General features: G+C 28.9%; 1 protein-coding gene across 1 annotated transcript in view; it reads left to right on the top strand.

Annotated features, from left to right (window-relative positions):
• Nucleotides 1–21,218, top strand: part of LOC142332160 (uncharacterized) — a 65,910-nt gene that overhangs the window by 22,705 nt on the left and 21,987 nt on the right. Inside the window, exons 3-4 of the mRNA XM_075378433.1 lie at nucleotides 8,444–8,889; nucleotides 18,119–19,433. Coding sequence (XP_075234548.1) covers nucleotides 8,444–8,889; nucleotides 18,119–19,433 — 1,761 coding nt within the window. The remainder of the gene's footprint in view (nucleotides 1–8,443; nucleotides 8,890–18,118; nucleotides 19,434–21,218) is intronic.

The raw sequence follows: 21,218 nt of genomic DNA, 5'->3' as shown, positions 1-21,218 counted from the left end.
CTGTAGACCATTTTTGAAACTAACTATGAAAAACATTAAATAACCATTTTAATCAGGTTTAGGATTAGGTTTGGCTAAGCTTGAAGTTTTTTTATGTAAGTTTTTATTTCTCAATGCCCTTATAAATCATCTGCCACAGTCCTACCGTTTCCATTTTGTAAATCTTTGATTTACCCCCTCAAAGGTGCTTGGGCTGTAGTGGTTCATAACAAAACATAAATCTTTCTAAGTTTAGAGTATCTGATAAATTTTGTCCTGTTTTACTGCTGAAATGCTATTTTAAACACAAAATAAAGATAATATTACCATTGCTAAATGTGGTAACAAGCACATTGTTGTTCTTACAGGATGTTATACTAGATGTGAGTTGAAATTGACATGCTGTGTGTAAAATCCTCACTGTAGAGCATTTTGACCATGACCACACATGTGTTTATTTTTTATCATCAGTATGTACTCTTTATTTCAGAAGTCTTTATTTTTTATCGTTTTTCCCTTTTGTCCAAATTCACTGTGGTCTTTTAAAAAATTTGATAAATAATTATAAATTAGATAAAGATAGTAATATTATGTGAAACCTGATGGAGTGGTGAGTGTGCTAAGAGACTCTTCTACTTCCAGCATGTAGACTTATAGGCAAGAACATGCTCCCAAAAACTTTCTTCTCACAATCGTATAGCAATCAACAAAAAAAGCACTCTTTCAACATTTGCAGAAAACCAACAGTGTAAGGTACATTCATTATTAATACCTCAAGACATCCAATTTCATATAATGTTCATAATTTTAGATTTGTGATCTACCCACATCACCTGAAGATCTTTTAGAACTCCACATACTTTCTTCTCAAGTGGTAACAGCCTTGGTTTAGCTTAATTGAGAAATATTTTTCTAGTATTTAAAGTTTTAACTTGATTTTTTTAGAGTGCTTAATTTTTATGATAATTATTACCTATTTAACAGTTCTTTAACTGTTTATTACTTTTTGTCTTTGCATTCTCTTATTCTTTTTTTATGTGAAGTTAGAAAAGATAAGTTTTTATTGTCCTGTATAAATCAGAATGTCCTTGAATGTTTGTAAAAATGTTCAAAAAACTCAATGATCACAGTTTTAAGTATACATTTATGTTAAGTATAACATTATTAATAAACATTAAATAATTGAGTGTATTGTATCTTAGAGTGTCATTCTTTATTTAATAATTTTAGTTGCTGTTTAAGACATGTTCTTTGAGATATTTGAACGGTTTACATGAAAGAAATTTATAACATTTTATTTTGATATATTATTTATTAAAATTATATAAACTCTTTTGAGATATCGGTAAATTATTAATAAATTCTTTTGTAAATAAGTTTTGTTGGTAGAGGAGTGATAAATTTTTTTTTATTCTGGTGAGTGCTGTTTTGGATGTATGTGGTACAAATGTACCAGCTGTAAATAAATTGCTAAATAAAATATGTCAGCAAATTGTCATAAAATATGTCCAGCAGATTCAAATTTAAAGCAAGTAGGGCAGCTTCTGTGGTTTTATTTCAATTAATGGCTATTATCTCAGTTTGTCTACTTTACTTTTAAGTAGGAGAATGAAATGCACACCGTTAATTTTAGCTGTTGTGGTATTTCTCTACTCAAAATATTTACAACTGATATCTTCTCGTGAAAAAAAAAATGTAATATATATATATCTTCTCTTGTTGGAGAAATATATATATATATATATAAAATACTCAATATGTATTTTAGCACAATATTAAAGTGTTAAAAATTAAAGCAATAGTATACAATTTTCATGCAAACCTTTTTTGAAATTTTAAAACTGGTATCTGTTAATACTTGCTCAGACCTTTTCTTTATACAATATGAATAAATTTTATTAAAAGGTTTCTGGTGATAAGATGTAAAACAAGTAAACTTTTGAAATAATTTTTGTATAAAATATATTTAGAATTTTGATTGGAAGTTCTCTTCTGAGAAATAAATAGCATTTTGTAGATCAATAAACAAATGGGTAATTCAGCTTCTGTTTTTATGAAAGAAATAATTTTCAATTTTAATTTTATTGTTTATTTAGTGAAGTTAGTTTATTTTTTCCTGTTAATTATGTAAGCCGTTCATATATATGCAATGAATATATTTTTTGAAAAAAAAATACCAGATTTTTCATTTTAATAGCCCCAGGTGATTTTCTCGTTAGCTACACACACTCCAAACAAATGACATAAAGAAAAGTTACTCAAATTGGAGGGGACACTTCATAGTGGCCTTGGATTTGACCTTTATGTTATTTCAGGGTTAACACAATTTTTTTTTTTGGAATGACCAATTTTTGACCCTTTCAATGAAAAGAGCAGAAAATTTTACATTGGAATATAGTCAAACATGTGACTTTGGAAAGTTTTTGAAGATCATACGCGTAACAATCAAAGATAGTGTTATACGGGTGCTGAATTCTTTTCACAGATATCTACAATCACTGGTTTCTAAGTTGTGAGAAGAGAATTGCATCTGGTACTGTCTTGAATCAGCAAATTATGAACAGTGCCTCTATAAAACATCACTCATATAACACTACCTGTGATGGTTAGCAGTATGATGTTCAAAAAAAAGTTCCAAGGTCATATGTGTGACCACATATTCCAATGTAAAATTTTCTGCTCTTTGCATTGGTGGGGTCAAAAGGTTATTTCATTTGAAAAAAATCCCGTTAACCTTGAAATAAGGTCAAGGTCATTATGAGGTTTCACTCTCCAATGTGAGTAACTTATGTTTAGGTAATTTTTTTGTATTGTGTGTATTTTACAAAAAAAAATCACTTGGGATGATTAAAATGAAATACTCTATACACAATTATTATTATTGAACAACTTAATTTTATACTAATTTTAGTATTTAAAGATGTACTACTTTTGTATTTTAATGTTTGTAAGGTAATCAATTAAATGTGAAGGAGTAACTGGTACACATTTTTTTCTGGTGGAGGATAGTATTGTATGCTTTTGCAATAACCATCATTTTTATTGCTTTGGATTGGTTGAGGTCTATAATTTTCTATTTTTTTCTTTCTTTAACTAGTAAATAATTTCATACCAGCAATAATTTTAAATAAAATACTTGCCGTACAAAATTTGAAATCATACAGTCAGCTGCTTGTTTAATCTGATCATGTATTCTGAAAAGGAGTTCAGGAGATATTACAAAAACCATATAAAAGTACACTAATATATAAATTTATCATTTTCAGTGGAATTTTGTAGTGTTTATTTACTTTTTTTTTTTTTTTTTTTTTTGTCTTCAGTCATTTGACTGGTTTGATGCAGCTCTCCAAGATTCCCTATCTAGTGCTAGTCGTTTCATTTCAGTATACCCTCTACATCCTACATCCCCAACAATTTGTTTTACATACTCCAAACGTGGCCTGCCTACACAATTTTTCCCTTCTACCTGTCCTTCCAATATTAAAGCGACTATTCCAGGATGCCTTAGTATGTGGCCTATAAGTCTGTCTCTTCTTTTAACTATATTCTTCCAAATGCTTCTTTCTTCATCTATTTGCCGCAATACCTCTTCATTTGTCACTTTATCCACCCATCTGATTTTTAACATTCTCCTATAGCACCACATTTCAAAAGCTTCTAATCTTTTCTTCTCAGATACTCCGATTGTCCAAGTTTCACTTCCATATAAAGCGACACTCCAAACATACACTTTCAAAAATCTTTTCCTGAGATTTAAATTAATTTTTGATGTAAACAAATTATATTTCTTACTGAAGGCTCGTTTAGCTTGTGCTATTCGGCATTTTATATCGCTCCTGCTTCGTCCATCTTTAGTAATTTTACTTCCCAAATAACAAAATTCTTCTACCTCCATAATCTTTTCTCCTCCTATTTTCACATTCAGTGGTCCATCTTTGTTATTTCTACTACATTTCATTACTTTTGTTTTGTTCTTGTTTATTTTCATGCGATAGTTCTTGCGTAGGACTTCATCTATGCCGTTCATTGTTTCTTCTAAATCCTTTTTACTCTCGGCTAGAATTACTATATCATCAGCAAATCGTAGCATCTTTATCTTTTCACCTTGTACTGTTACTCCGAATCTAAATTGTTCTTTAACATCATTAACTGCTAGTTCCATGTAAAGATTAAAAAGTAACGGAGATAGGGAACATCCTTGTCGGACTCCCTTTCTTATTAGGGCTTCTTTCTTATGTTCTTCAATTGTTATTGTTGCTGTTTGGTTCCTGTACATGTTAGCAATTGTTCTTCTATCTCTGTATTTGAACCCTAATTTTTTTAAAATGCTGAACATTTTATTCCAATCTACGTTATCGAAAGCCTTTTCTAGGTCTATAAACGCCAAGTATGTTGGTTTGTTTTTCTTTAATCTTCCTTCTACTATTAATCTGAGGCCTAAAATTGCTTCCCTTGTCCCTATACTTTTCCTGAAACCAAATTGGTCTTCTCCTAACACTTCTTCCACTCTCCTCTCAATTCTTCTGTATAAAATTCTAGTTAAGATTTTTGATGCATGACTAGTTAAACTAATTGTTCTGTATTCTTCACATTTATCTGCCCCTGCTTTCTTTGGTATCATAACTATAACACTTTTTTTGAAGTCTGACGGAAATTCCCCTTTTTCATAAATATTACACACCAGTTTGTATAATCTATCAATCGCTTCCTCACCTGCACTGCGCAGTAATTCTACAGGTATTCCGTCTATTCCAGGAGCCTTTCTGCCATTTAAATCTTTTAATGCTCTCTTAAATTCAGATCTCAGTATTGTTTCTCCCATTTCATCCTCCTCAACTTCCTCTTCTTCCTCTATAACACCATTTTCTAATTCATTTCCTCCGTATAACTCTTCAATATATTCCACCCATCTATCGACTTTACCTTTCGTATTATATATTGGTGTACCATCTTTGTTTAACACATTATTAGATTTTAATTTATGTACCCCAAAATTTTCCTTAACTTTCCTGTATGCTCCGTCAATTTTACCAATGTTCATTTCTCTTTCCACTTCTGAACACTTTTCTTTAATCCACTCTTCTTTCGCCAGTTTGCATTTCCTATTTATAGCATTTCTTAATTGCCGATAGTTCCTTTTACTTTCTTCATCATTAGCATTCTTATATTTTCTACGTTCATCCATCAGCTGCAATATATCGTCTGAAACCCAAGGTTTTCTACCAGTTCTCTTTATTCCGCCTAAGTTTGCTTCTGCTGATTTAAGAATTTCCTTTTTAACATTCTCCCATTCTTCTTCTACATTTTCTACCATATCTTTTTTACTCAGACCTCTTGCGATGTCCTCCTCAAAAATCTTCTTTACCTCCTCTTCCTCAAGCTTCTCTAAATTCCACCGATTCATCTGACAACTTTTCTTCAGGTTTTTAAACCCCAATCTACATTTCATTATCACCAAATTATGGTCGCTATCAATGTCTGCTCCAGGGTAAGTTTTGCAGTCAACGAGTTGATTTCTAAATCTTTGCTTAACCATGATATAATCTATCTGATACCTTCCAGTATCGCCTGGCTTTTTCCAAGTGTATATTCTTCTATTATGATTTTTAAATTGGGTGTTGGCAATTACTAAATTATACTTCGTGCAAAACTCTATAAGTCGGTCCCCTCTTTCATTCCTTTTGCCCAGCCCGTATTCACCCACTATATTTCCTTCCTTGCCTTTTCCAATGCTTGCATTCCAATCTCCAACTATTATTAAATTTTCATCTCCCTTTACGTGTTTAATTGCTTCATCAATCTCTTCGTATACACACTCTACCTCATCATCATCATGGGCGCTTGTAGGCATATAAACGTTAACAATCGTTGTCGGTTTAGGTTTTGATTTTATCCTTATTACAATGATTCTATCGCTATGCGTTTTGAAATACTCCACTCTCCTCCCTATCTTCTTGTTCATCACGAAACCTACTCCTGCCTGCCCATTATTTGACGCTGAGTTAATTACTCTAAAATCACCTGACCAAAAGTCGCCTTCCTCTTCCCACCGAACCTCACTAATTCCTACTATATCCACATTCACCCTATCCATTTCCCTTTTTAAATTTTCTAGCCTACCAACCTTTTTTAAGCTTCTAACATTCCACGCTCCGACTCGTAGAATGTTATTTTTTAATTTTCTGGTGACCCCTTCCTTAGTAGTCCCCACCCGGAGATCCGAACGGGGGACTATTTTACCTCCGGAATATTTTACCAAGGAAGGCGCCTCCATTGTTGCTATGTGAAAATGCAGAGAGCCACATTTTCTTGGAAAAAAAGCAGCTGTAGTTTTCCATTGCTTTCAGCTGCGCAGTACTCAGAGGACTGAGTGATGTTGATACGGCCGTTTAAGTCATTGTGACTCACGCCCCTAACAACTACTGAAAGAGCTGCTGCCCTCTTTCAGGAATCATTCCTTAGTCTGGCTCTCAACAGATACCTCTCCGATATGGTTGCACCTTCGGTCCAGCTACTCTGTATCCCTGAGCACTCAAGCCCCCTCACCAACGGCAAGGTCTCATGATTCATAGAGGAGGGTTTATTTACATTTTGAATAAAATCATAATGACATTTTTGTGTCTGTAATAAATTTAAAAAATGTTTTTTTCTTGAAAAAACTAATCTTTTATATGAGGGAAGTATCTGTTTATAGACCATTACTGACAATAAAAATCTCTTGAGTTTTTAATGAATTTATTAAAATTTCTCTTGAAAAAACCCCATACTCAAAAACAATTTGATGATTGTTAAACAACTTCTATGATAGAATTGGATTTCACCAACTACTTATAACTAAACACAAATATATAACATTAACAGTAAACAAATTCTGATTATTTAGAAAAAAGAAAATCAATATTGTATTGAATTAGAACAGTGTGAAATAATAATATGCATAATCCAGAATCAGTGATACAGTTGAATCTACATGCATTTTCTTTTTTTTACTTTTCTCATTAAATATTTTAATAAAAGATGTTTTAAACTACTCATGCAACCTGTACCAACGTGATTATTTTCTACCTGGTAACATTACATTTCAAATTCTTAATCTCTTTTGCTTTTTATAGCCATTATTTTACAACCTTAAACATTAAGCCAGTTAAAATATTATTAAAGGGCTATTTCTAATTAAATGGAGTTTAATTTTATGTTATAAAATTAAACCTTGTGAAAAACATGACTTTAACAGTATTTTGTATTGCTATTTTATATTATTGAGTGTTTCATTAGATTTCTAAAATTTTAAATATTTTTTTCATTAGTCCATACCTGTTTGAATGGATTAGTGAAAATCTATCGATTAGATTTTGGTAAATGAACAACAAAAACTGTTCTTTTTATTCAGTTTTAGAAGTAATGCTTTTGAGAATGGTTTAATAGTTGACCCTCACTAAAACCAGAGCAACTGCACTGATTTTCCATAAAATTTTAATTTTACATTTGAAATGTTTTGGCATTCAATGAATGATGATTTGAAACCAGAAAATGAAAACCATACGAAGATGGATATTAAGTAAAAGTAGTTTAAAAAGAATATTTCAATTAAAAAATAAGATATTGCAATTAAAGTTCAGTAAAATAGAATGTGATATCCCCTTTTATTTGTTTTAATCTATTTTAAATAGAACTTTCAAATCATCTTGGTTTTGGGTTGTAATTCAAACATCTGTTAGAGTTAAAAATATGTCATTTGTGCCCCTCTCAGTCAGAAATAGTGATTTCTTTTCATTCTCTTGCTTGAGGGTGGTATTTGTAAAATATAAATTAAAATTTTATTTATCTTTAGTAGACTATTGAAATAAGGTAACTAGATAATTCTGTATATCTAGTTGAATATATACATATATTATATATTTGTGACACTATAATTTCAGAACAGCTGACCCAATTTTCATGAAATAAGTATCAAATAATTTTGTCAGTCAGATGAATAACGTTAAATGAGAAACTTAGAAATATGGCATCTATAATTTACTCTTTGATTTTCCATAAATCATTTTATATGCATTGCCATTCATACTCTTGAGACATAATTGTTTAATCTTTATTTCATAAAAATCAGCGCTGCTGTTCTAGAGTTATTGGGCACAATCAAAAAACTTTTGCTGAAGCATATTATCCTCCTCTTAATGTAATCTGTTAGAAAAAATCCAGTTATTAAGCAACTAAATAAAAATTTTATAGCGTATAAATATTTTTTTAAAAAAATATTTAATTGTGCAAATTATTTTTTTTAAATTAAACATGTCCTTTTTTTAATTAATGTTACAGTTCCTTTTATTAACTTAGTCCATCTTTTTATGTGTACTTATCTTACTTATTAGTTATTCAATGGTAAAAAGTGATGATAATAGTAATAATAATATAGATTTAATGTTTATGTATGTTTTTATTATTCTTTTTTTTTTCCATATAATAGGTTATCGGAGGAGTGTAGTCGACAGTCGTACTTACACTCGTCCTAAGAAACGATCATTTCAGACAATAGTCGGAAGAAATTTTGATGGTAGTAGTTCAATTAATGAAAATGCTGGAATCTTAAGCAGCCCATTAACAAGTACCACTAGTTCTACTGCTACTACTACTACTACTACTACTACTACTACTACTATTACTACTGATACACCTTGTGCAACAACTTCTACAAGTAGTTGTGTTCGTAATATTAGCAGTGGGGGCAGTACTACTTTAAATGCTTTCTCTTCACCATGTAATCCTAATAACAATGCTACTACTGCTACTAATAGAAATAGTAATAATTGTACACCAGTATTAAATCAGACTTGTGCCACTAATAATACATTTACGACATCTCTTGGTATTATCGACATTGATCAGTTGACGAATTCACAGCTGGGTTTTAACGTAAGACTAATATTATGTTTTATTATTATTATTATTATTGATAATAGTTTGAGTAGAATCCACCTTCTATTTTTTCACACTTAATTTATGTTGTGTTATTTATGATGAATTACAAATTTCAGCCAATTTTAAATGCTACTTGCATATTTTGCCTGAAGCAAAAATTGCTTATCAGATTAATAATGGTTTTAAAATATAAATGATAAGTTAAATATAAATTTGTGTATGTAATTTATAATGATGTTAAAATAAACTAAAAACTATTACATAAGTACCAAAATTTAACCATTAATTTGTTGGATAATCAAACATCAAATTGAAGAACAATTTTCAAGTCTGTTAAGCAAATTCGAGTATAAAATATACATATGTTTTTTTTTCAAATTATTACATTTAAATTTTTATAGTCTATAATTATTCTTTATAAATTATCTTGTAAATCTTTTTTTTTATAGATTTCTGGCTTATCAAAATGATTCATAGTAAACAACACTTTTGTGTATTTTATGTTAAAATTAGTGCAGTCACTCCATTGTATTTATTAATGTAGTTTAAAAGAGTAGTATGGGATAACTACAAAAGAAAAGATAGATTCCATGTTAATACTAGTGAAATATTCTAGTTCATATATCTTTGTAAATATGTGTGACTGGCATAAATGAAGCTGAAATGTGTTATCAAGTATAAAATTAAAATATGTGACTCTGTATTCTTTATAATGATACTTTATTAGTGTATCTTAAATTTGATTTTAATATAACCCATTCAATGTTGAATAATGTTTTTTTTCCTGTTAACACCAGAAAGTTACCAATTAATGTTTTTTAAATCAAGTTTTTAATTTTTATGCTTGCATCCTTACAGCTCCTTTTTTTACGATGGGGTTTGTTGTTGACGGCATAAGATGATTTAAATGAACATTTATCAGTCATGCTTGGGTTAAATGACTAATTTGTATATAGGAACTGGCATATTAAAACCATTGAGTTATTGACCCAGAAAACAACCATTGTAAAGTAGATCATTGATAATTAACAAAAATGCATTTTATGTATCTTACTTTGAGATTTTTACAATACCTAACAGATTTTATTAATAAAATTATTATTTATTCATTAAAGTTAGAAATCTTTCGTATGTTTTCTCAAGCAGGCTACTTCTGAAATTGTGCCTTTTAAATAAATAAGTTATAGTAGCCAAAGTACATATTTGTTAGTTTGTTTACCAGCAACGATGCTACAAGCCAACAGATTGGTTTTTAATTAGTTGAATGGATATTATTTTATTAGGTAAAACTAAAAAAAAGAAAACAATCGAGTAAAAAGGGGAAAAAATCATTTAGATAATGTTAATTACAGTTGCTAAAATGACTTACAGTTTTCAATGTTAAGATTGGTTTTTCAACAGAAAAAAAGATAGTTTCTCAATTTGTATTCAAAGCATATATATATATATATATATGTATAAACTAACTCTTGTATTTCTTTTAGTCTTGTGAGACTCTTGTCCTAACTTCTGTAGTTGTTAATATTCTATTTTTACTGAAATCTTTACAAGTATCTTTAAAAAAGTTATGGTTTTACATTCTTTTTCATTATATATAAAATTTATCACCAGTATGTGTGTTTGTATGCTTTACGTAGGAAATTCATTAATTAAAACCCTGCTTTCATTTTATGGTTGTACCTTATTTCTATTTCTATACTTTACACTTGGCATGGTTGTCTAAAATGCTTATTACAAATGTAATTCTTCATAATTTAAGATTACAACGTCAGGGTGGTCAGCCAGCTGTTGAAAAATTCCCCAGCCTCCAATTTCCTAAAGAAATCTCACAGTATTGTGCGTGGTCAGTATTTTTATGCAACAAAGTCAAATTCATGGTACAGTCTTGTGTTACTTTATTGTTCCAGAAAGATTAAATTTTCTTTCTAAAATTTTTATAGTTAAATAATGATTACCAACAAATCCTGCATAGTTGCGGAGAAAAATATCCTTAGATGAAAGGATTCTGGATTTATTGTTATCCATAACACTGACTCAACAGTCACCAAATTCATAATGATATTTTTTCATGAGTTGCACAGTCCGATCTCTCTTTATGATAAATTGTGTTTGGTATTTTTTCGTCAATCCACGAAACAGAAATGGTCCTCTTATTTAGACATAAGATTCTAGTTATTAACTATCTTGCTGTGGTGGAACTAAGTACTTGGACATGATTTGAGGTGATATGTACCAATAAGGATTAAAATGTGTCATTTTGGTATCACTGCCATTTTGACAGTATTTGAGTAGGAAATTTTCCTTGTAAGAAGATTTTCTTAGAAGTTTTATACACACATCTAGTAAATCTTGAATTCCTCAGAAGATATAATAAAATTTTTTGTGTATTTTTGAATATATAAATTCAACTTTGAAAAATTAACTTTTTTCTCAAAATAAAACTAGCTTCTAGTAAACCAATAAAAAAAATTGAAATTAAAAGGAGATTCATTTAACATTAATTTTTCCTGTTTTGATGACTGTGAAACAATTATTTTGTAAAAATAGCAGTTGCTTTAAAAGTGCAAAAATATATTTGAATTTGAAATGAATGGTTTTTTATTTTTAAACTTTGTTATTTAATTGGCAAGCATTTTTATTTTTGTAAGAAAAAAGTGTTTGTTTTATTAAGATTTGTTTGTTGAACAAATGATATAAAAAAGAATAGGAAAAAATTTAATAGATAAATTAACTTGTATTTATTTTATAAAAAAATGATATCGGTATGTTAGTATTTAGCAATAAACAGTCAGTGTTTACAAATAATAAACTGTAATATGTACCATTTATACTCTGTAGTTTGTATTTATTACATACTATTTCCATACTCTTGAATGGGCTAAAAAAATTGTATTTTATAGATACTAATTTATTATTATTTATTACATAAATGAAAGTGAAAGTAAAAAAAGTGGAATGTTGAAATAGAAATATGAATGATTATATATCATTGTTTGTAGAGTCTTGAAAGTATTATCAATATGGTAGCATGCAAATTATTCTGAACACAGAATTTATTGTTATTTCTGTGTAGTGACTACACTGCTTGACCACACTTATTCTTTAAATTTTTGTGAAATATGAGATTATTGTTTTTGGGTTATTTAGCAATATGAAAATAAAAATTTGGGTTATAATTGCCAATTGCCAATTTTCATATTATAAATAGTGTTTTGTGAAAGTTTATTTCATTCTTTATTACAAAATCATATTTTGTACTTTTTGTTCTGTGTCTTGAGTATATAATAATAACATAACTGCAAGAAAGCGTTCGAGAATTTCTCTTTCAGAGATTACCAGTATGACATAACAACTGATAGCTTCTGAGTGGAGTGTTGGACGAGGGACTGTGAATGCTATTTTAAACAATTTAAAGAAACTGGTTCCTTTTCACTTCAAAGGAAAGGCAGATGTTGCTGTGAAAAGATAACTACTCCAACACAGGATCTATTAGTGAGAAAAAGTAACCTTGATTCGAGATTATCTGTTGCAGAATTAAATTGAGAATTAGCAGCCAGCAAGTAGATTTACACAACTTCTTGCAGTGCACGGGAAGCTCATCAGCCAGCTAAAAAGCTGCTTTTAATCCCAGTAATTTGAAACAAAAAAAGGCTCTTGTGGGTCAAAGCACATGCTAACTGGAAAAATGTTATTTTTATATTCAGGGGCAAGGTTTCCACATATTAGAAAAGAATCCGATAAAAATACAACACTGGCTAGTATCAAACAGTCAGTTATACATCCCTTGTTTCATATTTGAAGGCCCTTGTTCATTACTTCTAGTATCTTGAAAAGTGATGGATATGTCAAGATACTGAAGGAAAGGGTTTTGACAACTTTAAAAAACAAATTCCCACAAGACAATGTAGTATTCCAACAAAATTTAGACCCATGCTATACTACCAAAAACGTGGAAAATGTTTTCAAAGAACAAAATTTAAGTGCTCTTGTGGTCAGGCAATTCCCCAGACTTAAACCCAATTGAAAATCCTTGGGAAATAAAAAAACAACTCAAAAATGAATTGTACCACAAAAATTGAGCTCATTAAAGCAATGATTAAAGCAATATGGTTTCATGTTGAAATTAAAAATATGTATAGTACACTTGTTGAATCGATACCAAATCGTGTACGTGAAGTAATTAAGAATGAAGGTGGACATATTAATTAATAAATATTCTAAACTAATCATACAGGTATGATTTTTTAAAAATAAAGTTACTTTTAAAAAATAACATTGTGTTCACATTAATTTGCCCCTTCTGTACATTTAAAGAATGCTTCATTATCTTAATCAGAATCAGCCCCATAAATATTTTCACTTTCATTAACATCTGAATCCAATAAAAAGCATAAATTTCATGATTTAAATAGTCAAACATATTTGCACAGAATTTAATGAAAACAGTGATAGAACCATAAATCAGATGACCTGTTTGGCAAAAGTTGTTATATACTGTACACTCTTAAATATCACTCGCTTTAAAATTATAATAGTTCTGGTAACTACAATTTTAATATATTTCAAGGTGTAGGATTTTAAAAAATCTGAATGAAACCTTGGTAAATGAAATGCCTGAAGTCATATTTATTAAACTGATATTTGTGAGTTACCATTGTTAAAATAACTACAGTCCTATTTGACTGAATACATACAATTTTAATTTTAAGAACTTTATAAGAAATATTACTAGGATTATTTACATGCTATTGATAATCTTTGTTTTAAGTATGAAAATAGTTTTATGTGGTACCAGTATAGTGAACAACTTTTAAAATTTCTTTAGTTTGTTAATTTATTTTCTTTTGTGCTGTTTTTTTTTTTTTAAAGTGTTCTGAATTAACTAGAAAAATCATAAATCAGCCTCAGAATGTTAATGGGACAAATGGAAATAAATAAATTATGAATCTTAAAAATCTAATTATGATTATTTAAAACCAAATTATAATCTAAATTGATATCATTCTGCTTTTGGATTGTAAACTAAAATGAACTTTGAAGTAAAATAATGTAATTCATTGAAAAATGCATTAGTTTTAATCATTGACTGTTCAAATATAAATAAAAAGCCATGATAAAAAGTAATGGAAATATATATTTAAAAATAGAAAATGGTATTAAAAAGAAATTAATGAAAATTTAACTTTAGATAGCCATTTCAACTATTAAACAATTATCAATCTTTGGTAGATGCTGAGGAGTTAGCATTAAAAACCTACCACTTAACATAAAAATGAAAAACATTGGCAAAAAAAATGAAAAATTGACAGTGATAATAAAAAATTCAAATAACTAAATATACATTACTTAAAAATAGAACTAAATGAGAGTTTTTATGTTGTGTTTATAAAATGAGAATAACTTTTCACTAATAACTAAACAGTATTGCTTTAGATTATGCTAGTCAAAAGTTGAAAGCTAAATTAGGAACTCATACTCACAAGCCAGATGACTAAAGCATACAGCTTTATGTTAGATTAGGATAAGATAAAAATTTCCATCTATAAAAACAGAAGTACTAGAATGCGACTTCAATCAGCAATATTATTTTAATTAATTTTATGCTTTCGACTGGAATGCCTAAAACCAGTACTGTGATGTTTTTGTATATTGTTGGTTTTTTTACACTAATTCCTCTTTATTTGCTGCTTTTTTTTTATAAATGTTTTTGAGTACTTAATATTTACAAATTTATGGGTACAAAAGTTGATTAATTGCAAAGTATTAAGATTATTATTGATGTCGTATAAATCAAAAGGTGTAATAAAAATTAATAAGCTTTTTAATTTCATTAGTTTATTAGTAGCTTATATGTTAAACACTTATAATTTCCAGCACAAAAGTTGTTACATGTTGTTTGTTTAGTATACATTATTTATAGGTACTAAAATTTCATTTTATCACATCGGTATACATTCTTGTCTTTCCTGTCTGTATTTGGTGATGTTTAAATAGAACGTATTATGCACAGTGCTACTTAAAAACATTCCCAAAGTTATCCTAAAAAAAGTCCTAACTAAGATATAATTGCCATAATCAGCTTCAAATTAGAGCCACCTCCCTCTGAGATTAGTAATACGACTCTTCTACTTTCTGAATGTATCTAGAAAATATTTTTTGTTAGTATGTGTAGTGATTTCAGCTATTTGTGTTATCCTTCTTGGTGGTTTGAAATCTTTGTTTGCTCAGTTTTATTTTACCTTAAGAAAAGTGGTGAATGAACAAAGGGCCAAATTTGATAATGGGTAGTGAGGTACTGATTAGTGGTACCCACTATAGAATTAAATAATTCTCTAGCGAGCATGATAAAGGTAAAGGATATTTGCATTGTTTTTTGAAGTTTCTAAAGCATCTGTTGTCATTTTTCCAGCAATTTGGTTGCAGGACAGAATGATGTTCTTCATTGTTGTTTTTACACAATTAAATATATTTATTCATTTAAATTCATGTTGAACCTGATTTACTGCAGTAAGTCATTCATGATCATTATTTAAAGCATCATCTAAATCGTTTTATGGTTTTTCTCTACTTAAAAGCAAAATCCACAAATATTGTTCATGTACATCAGCTATTTTATAGAATACAAAACAAAAACTTAAGTGTGAATATTACAGAAAGTACCTGATTGTATTCATGTTTTTTGATTTGGCACCCCGGTTGTACAGAATAGATTCATTGCTAACTTGTTTAATTAATTTTGCCAACAATTCAATACATTACAATACTGAATTTTGGGATATTTAGGGTAGCACTTCACATGTTATGTATAATTAAGTTCTGTTTTATGTATCATACATCATTATTCATCGCTTGCCTCTTTTATTCATATTTTACTTATTAAAAATTAACTGGTTTTTTTGTAGTTTTATTGTGGTTTGCTTGAAATATATTAATTTATTATTATTAAGTAGATTATTATTTATTTGGTGAGGGTTTGAACATATATGATTACCTATCCACGTTTTTAATCAGTAATTTTTTATTTGTATGTATGATTTTGTTTGTATTTGCAATTTTGTGCATGTGTAAATACACAAACATATGTAGTTATCATGTATGTAATGATGTAACATTAAACAACTATATGTGATACATTTTTTTTTCTAGGATGTTGGTAACAGTGAACTATGGTGTAATATTTTTGTGTGCGTTTTAAAAACAAAAGTAAATAATTGAATGAACTGGTTTTATGAAGTTGTCCATTCCTTTATGATTTAGATAGTTTATTAGAAAAGATATCTAATTTATTTAATTTGTAAACAATAAAATCAATCCCAATTTTAAATGTAAAGTAGTATTACTTCACAGTTTGTGCTTCTCTCTCATGATTTTGTCAAACATGGAAAATTCTAACTTACTCTGTGCGCTATGCTGAAGAAATCACGTTATTCAACATTTTGTCTTATTTGTGATTAAATAAAATTAAATTCAATTCAGACAATTATATTATTGCTGATTGAATGGGGCATTCATGAAAGCAGAACTCAGAAGTTTTAGCTTAAATCACATTTCAGGAGCTTGATTTATTCATAAATAAATAACTATTCTTTAGCTCTTCATCATTATGATATTTTTTGAAGTTAAAACCATTTTTCTGGTCTTTGGCAACAAAATATCCGTCAAATGATTTTGACATAGTGTCCAAATGACCCACAGTTTTTATGGAATCCAATCCATAAAGATATTATGAATCCAATCCCACTGGGGTTTTTTTTTGGTAGTGAACTCATCATAGCAAATCAGCTTATTCTGAAGTCGAAAGTTTTGAGGTTCAAATCATAGTAAAGGCAGTTACTTTTATACAGATCTTAATAGTAGATCGTGTTCTTTGGTAGTTGGATTTCAATCAACCACACATCTCAGGAATGGTCGACATGAGATTGTACAAGATTACACTTCATTAACATTCATGCCTATCATCCTTTGAAGTAATACTTTATGTTGGTTCTGGAAGCTGAACAGAAAAAGGAAGAAGGTATTATGGATCCAGTATCATTCATTATCTCTTCTTGTAAAAGAAAGTTGTGCATATAGATTAAAGAAACACAAAATCACTAACTATGTAACATAATCTTACAATGCCGCTTCTCAAAGCATTGTATGAATCGATTGAATTTAGCAAGATGACTCGTGATTAAGTAATTACCCCTATCAACCATTATTTGTTAGCCCTCCTGAAATTCCATCTTGACTGAAGTATAACCACTGCTGGTTTATAAGTAAATAAAAAATTTTAATTATTTTTCATAGAAATGGGTGGTTTTTCTTGTAATTTACTGAAATTGTAATAGTCTGACTGATGTATTTTATGCCTATTTGTCATCTGCCATTGCCAAATTTCTTTGGCAATGTATCTTCAAGTTGTATTTTATATGTTAGCTGATCTCAGAACTGAATAATTCTAAGAAACCTCTATTTCCTTCTTTAGTGTATTTATTTCCGTCCCACATTGAAAAATCCCTGTATTTATAGAAAAATGAAAAATATATTTTATAAAATTTTTCAAAACTATATACTACTGTAAAAACATTCTCAATGCAATCTTATTCACACACTGTTAAATGATTATTCAAGTATAAACTTCTTAAAATAGTTTCTGTAAAAACCCCAGATTATTAAAAAAAAATTATTATCTAGCTCTTAGTAGTTATGAACACCGCTAGGTTTTAGGGCAGTTGTAAAGAATGTCAGTTGTAGAAAGTTGAAGTAGATATTATTATTATATTTTTGACTTAAAATCGGTCACAGCTTTCAGGATACAATACAGATTTATTTGTGACATTGCCCACTTAATTATGTGTAACCTTTGTAACTTTGGGTCATCCTCAATTTTACTTATTGCTATCATCAACAGCCTGCTTATGAACCATTTTGGAGCTTTAATCTATGCATAGATTAGGGAATACAAACATTTTTTCATCTCAGCCAAAAAATTTCTTTCCAGTGTTTAATGTTATAGAAATTACATTATTTACTTTATTGTACAAAATAATATTACCTGCAAAATGATTTTACTTGATCACATTATCAACACAATTGAATGAACATTTGAAATTTATACTGTTTTTTTTTCTGGAATTTAAAAAAAATTTAGGCCGCAGTTGACAAATCAATTGGGGAGATGGATATATTTTATATGTTGAAACTTGAAAAAAATTATAAGATATAATTATTTTGTTTTCAGAATGTGCTGGATATGGAAGAAGCAAAATCATTGTTGGGTCATTTACAACAACCACAAACAGAAAGAAAAATTTCGACACCTTCTATCGTTTCTAATCAGACTCCTAATCATCAACATCAACAACCGTCAGATTGGAAATATAAATTAGATGAATCTTTTATTACTTCTACGCCTATATTAACTACTAATAAGAGCAATAACAGTTGTAATCCTAATTCTATTACTAGTACAGCTAAGATAACTAATGATGACTTAACTATGTTCAGTACAACTGCAATTGAGATGAGTGCAAAATGTAATTCCATAAGCGGTATGATTTGTAAAGGAGATAAATCAAAATTGTTTAATGCGACTGCTAGTGAATTATTACAAATATCCTTTCCGAGGGATTATTTAAATACAGAAAATAGTCAGTCTTTAACTGAGGTTACTTGTTCTAATGTGACTAATACTTGTAATAAAGATGACTGTAAAAATGATGAACTGTTAGTTACAACAGAAAATAATATTGATACTGAAAATAAAGAAATTGATGTAAATAATTGTAATAATGAATTTTTAAATAATGATGAAGTGGGTATTAATAATGATACGTTTAATATTGCTAACGGTAAATTTGTATCGCCACCTGAGATAATTAATGAATGTTCTCAAGTCGAAACACCTCCACAACAGCTGAGTGAATTTAATAACCCAGTATCAATTTCGACACCTACTGATAAAAGTAAAAAGAATTTTATCAATTATAAGCAGGATGTAAAAAGTAAAATTAATGTTGGTTATAAAAGAGATGATAATACTCGGTTAGTACATGAAAATGGTATCAGTAATAGTTGTGGTAGATTGTCGGATAGTTCTACAGATACAGATATACCTAGTATATCGATGGAGGATTTAAGAGAAGAGCAAATAAGTCCAGTTTTAAATCAAATTTACAATGCTAACAGTACACGTTTAATTAATAATACAATACATAATGATTCAACTATAAATAAAACGCATAATTTAGATAGAACTTATGAACTATTACCAAAAACTTCAGCAAATATATTAAATACAACCATTAATAATAAAGTACGTAGTATTACTTCTGGTTCATCAATATTAAATCCATCGTTCCGTAAATCTCCATTGAATACTACATTTTGTAAATCGACTGAAGCTTTAAATGGCGGTGGTGGAGGTAGTGAGCATGCTGATAGCGGTCCTGAGGATGATTGTATGAGTACTGCATCTGACAGCAGTTTTTCATCTTCTAGTACACATATGAGAAGTGTCGGTGAAATACAGTCAATTGCTCGTCTACAGGAAGAAAGTAAGTATTCTAACAATAAATTAAGTAACTTTAATTTCCTGTTGTATGAATGAATACACCTAAGATTTTGTTACGAATATTATATGAGATTGTGTATGTGTATGAGCATACATTCTTTTGTGACTAAACAGGAAAATATTCTCTATAGATAGATTTATGAGATATGCTGTAGTTTATTTCTTCTTAAATGACTTCTTTTAACTGTCCTGGTTTTAATTGACCCTTACACTAAGACGTACGATTTCAAAAATTTAATAGTTTCATGTTTTGTAATCACTTACTTTATTAAAAACACTTCAGCTTATAAATATAATGCCAATCTTCATGGCAAAGTTTTAGCCTGTTGGACTTTCATGTGGAGGTCCTGGGTTTCAATCCCAGTCAGGTGTGACATTTTACATGCACTACAAAATTTTTATTTCATCATATTCCTGTGGTACAAGCTTCAAACTTGTTTGGTAAAATAATCATAAATAAATTTATATACTTTATTGATATGAACATATATATGTTGTTAATATGAACACTATGTATCATGTATGTGTATCTTCATTTTGTGTATAACTATATTTCCTGTCCATTATGTTTTCATTGACTTGCTGATCCTGATAACATATACACTGCTTTACTTTACATTGTGATTAAACATACTACAATGGAGCTCCCAGAAAATTATAACTAATAGTACAATTTCAATTTTCTGTTTATATTTTTACAATTCTATTTTATTTTTATTTTCAGTTGAATGGTTATCTTTCTTGAAGTGAAAATATCCATTTAGAGAATAAGTTGAACATATTTCATATGCTATACTTCCATATAGTATAATATTAATATTCACCCAGAATCTGTCTTGCTGTTACTTTATTTGTGTATTTCTGTAACAGTTTACTGCTTCAGTTTTATTGGTAATTACAAGCAAGAGAAATATATTTGCTGTGATTTTATTAGATAAGAAATTTAAGATTTTAGAAAGATTGAATAAAGTAGATTTTTGAAGAATTTTAAGAGTAGGTGAAGTACAATACTGGGAAAAATAGACAAGCCATTGAAGGTTCTCTTTAATAATTCTCTGAGGCATCTTTACGTTCCTATTACTTACTAGAAACCTAATTTGGAGGTGTGCTTTGGTTGATGAGGTTTGACTGTTCATCTAGTAAAGAGATTTTAGAGTTTTTTTATTAGCGAAGTTTTTTTTAATGGTTGGTTAATAAGTTGGTCAAAAAAATATAAAAATATAAAAATTAAAAAAAAGAAGAGATTTAATTAAAAAATTAAAAGAGATTTGTCCATGGCTGATTCTTTTTCAAAACGCTTTTAAATATTAATAGTAAAAACTACATCTGATGCTCTAAAACGTGTAAAATGTATTTAAAGCCTGTAATTTGTTATTGATGTTAATATTCATAGTAACAAGATGTTCTTAACTAATCTAAAAAAAAATTCTTTAGTTTTTCTAATATTCTTTACATTGTGTAAAACAGTGTTTATACGAGTTTAACCTGTTTTTTTTAATTAACCAAACTCCTTTTGGTCACAGTTAATTTTGTTAAGAGGGATAGAGAGAGAAAGAGAGAGCGAGAGAGAGTGAGTGTTAGTCACCTGTCATATGAACTCAGCCTGAGCCAAATTTCATAACTAAACCTTTGTTATTACCATTTTCCTGCATGTTTAAAACATGTGAAAAATGCAGTGTGATATCCTGTTCAAACATGCAAGAAAAGTTCACTGTTAGGTCAATAAAAAAAAAGATCAAATGTTCACATCATCAGTGGTCTGGACAAT

Source organism: Lycorma delicatula, chromosome 11 (genome assembly GCF_047948215.1).
Source record: "Lycorma delicatula isolate Av1 chromosome 11, ASM4794821v1, whole genome shotgun sequence".
Lineage (NCBI taxonomy): Eukaryota > Metazoa > Arthropoda > Insecta > Hemiptera > Fulgoridae > Lycorma > Lycorma delicatula.
The sequence above is the reverse complement of the archived record's forward strand: the minus strand, read 5'-3'. Positions and strand labels throughout refer to the sequence as shown.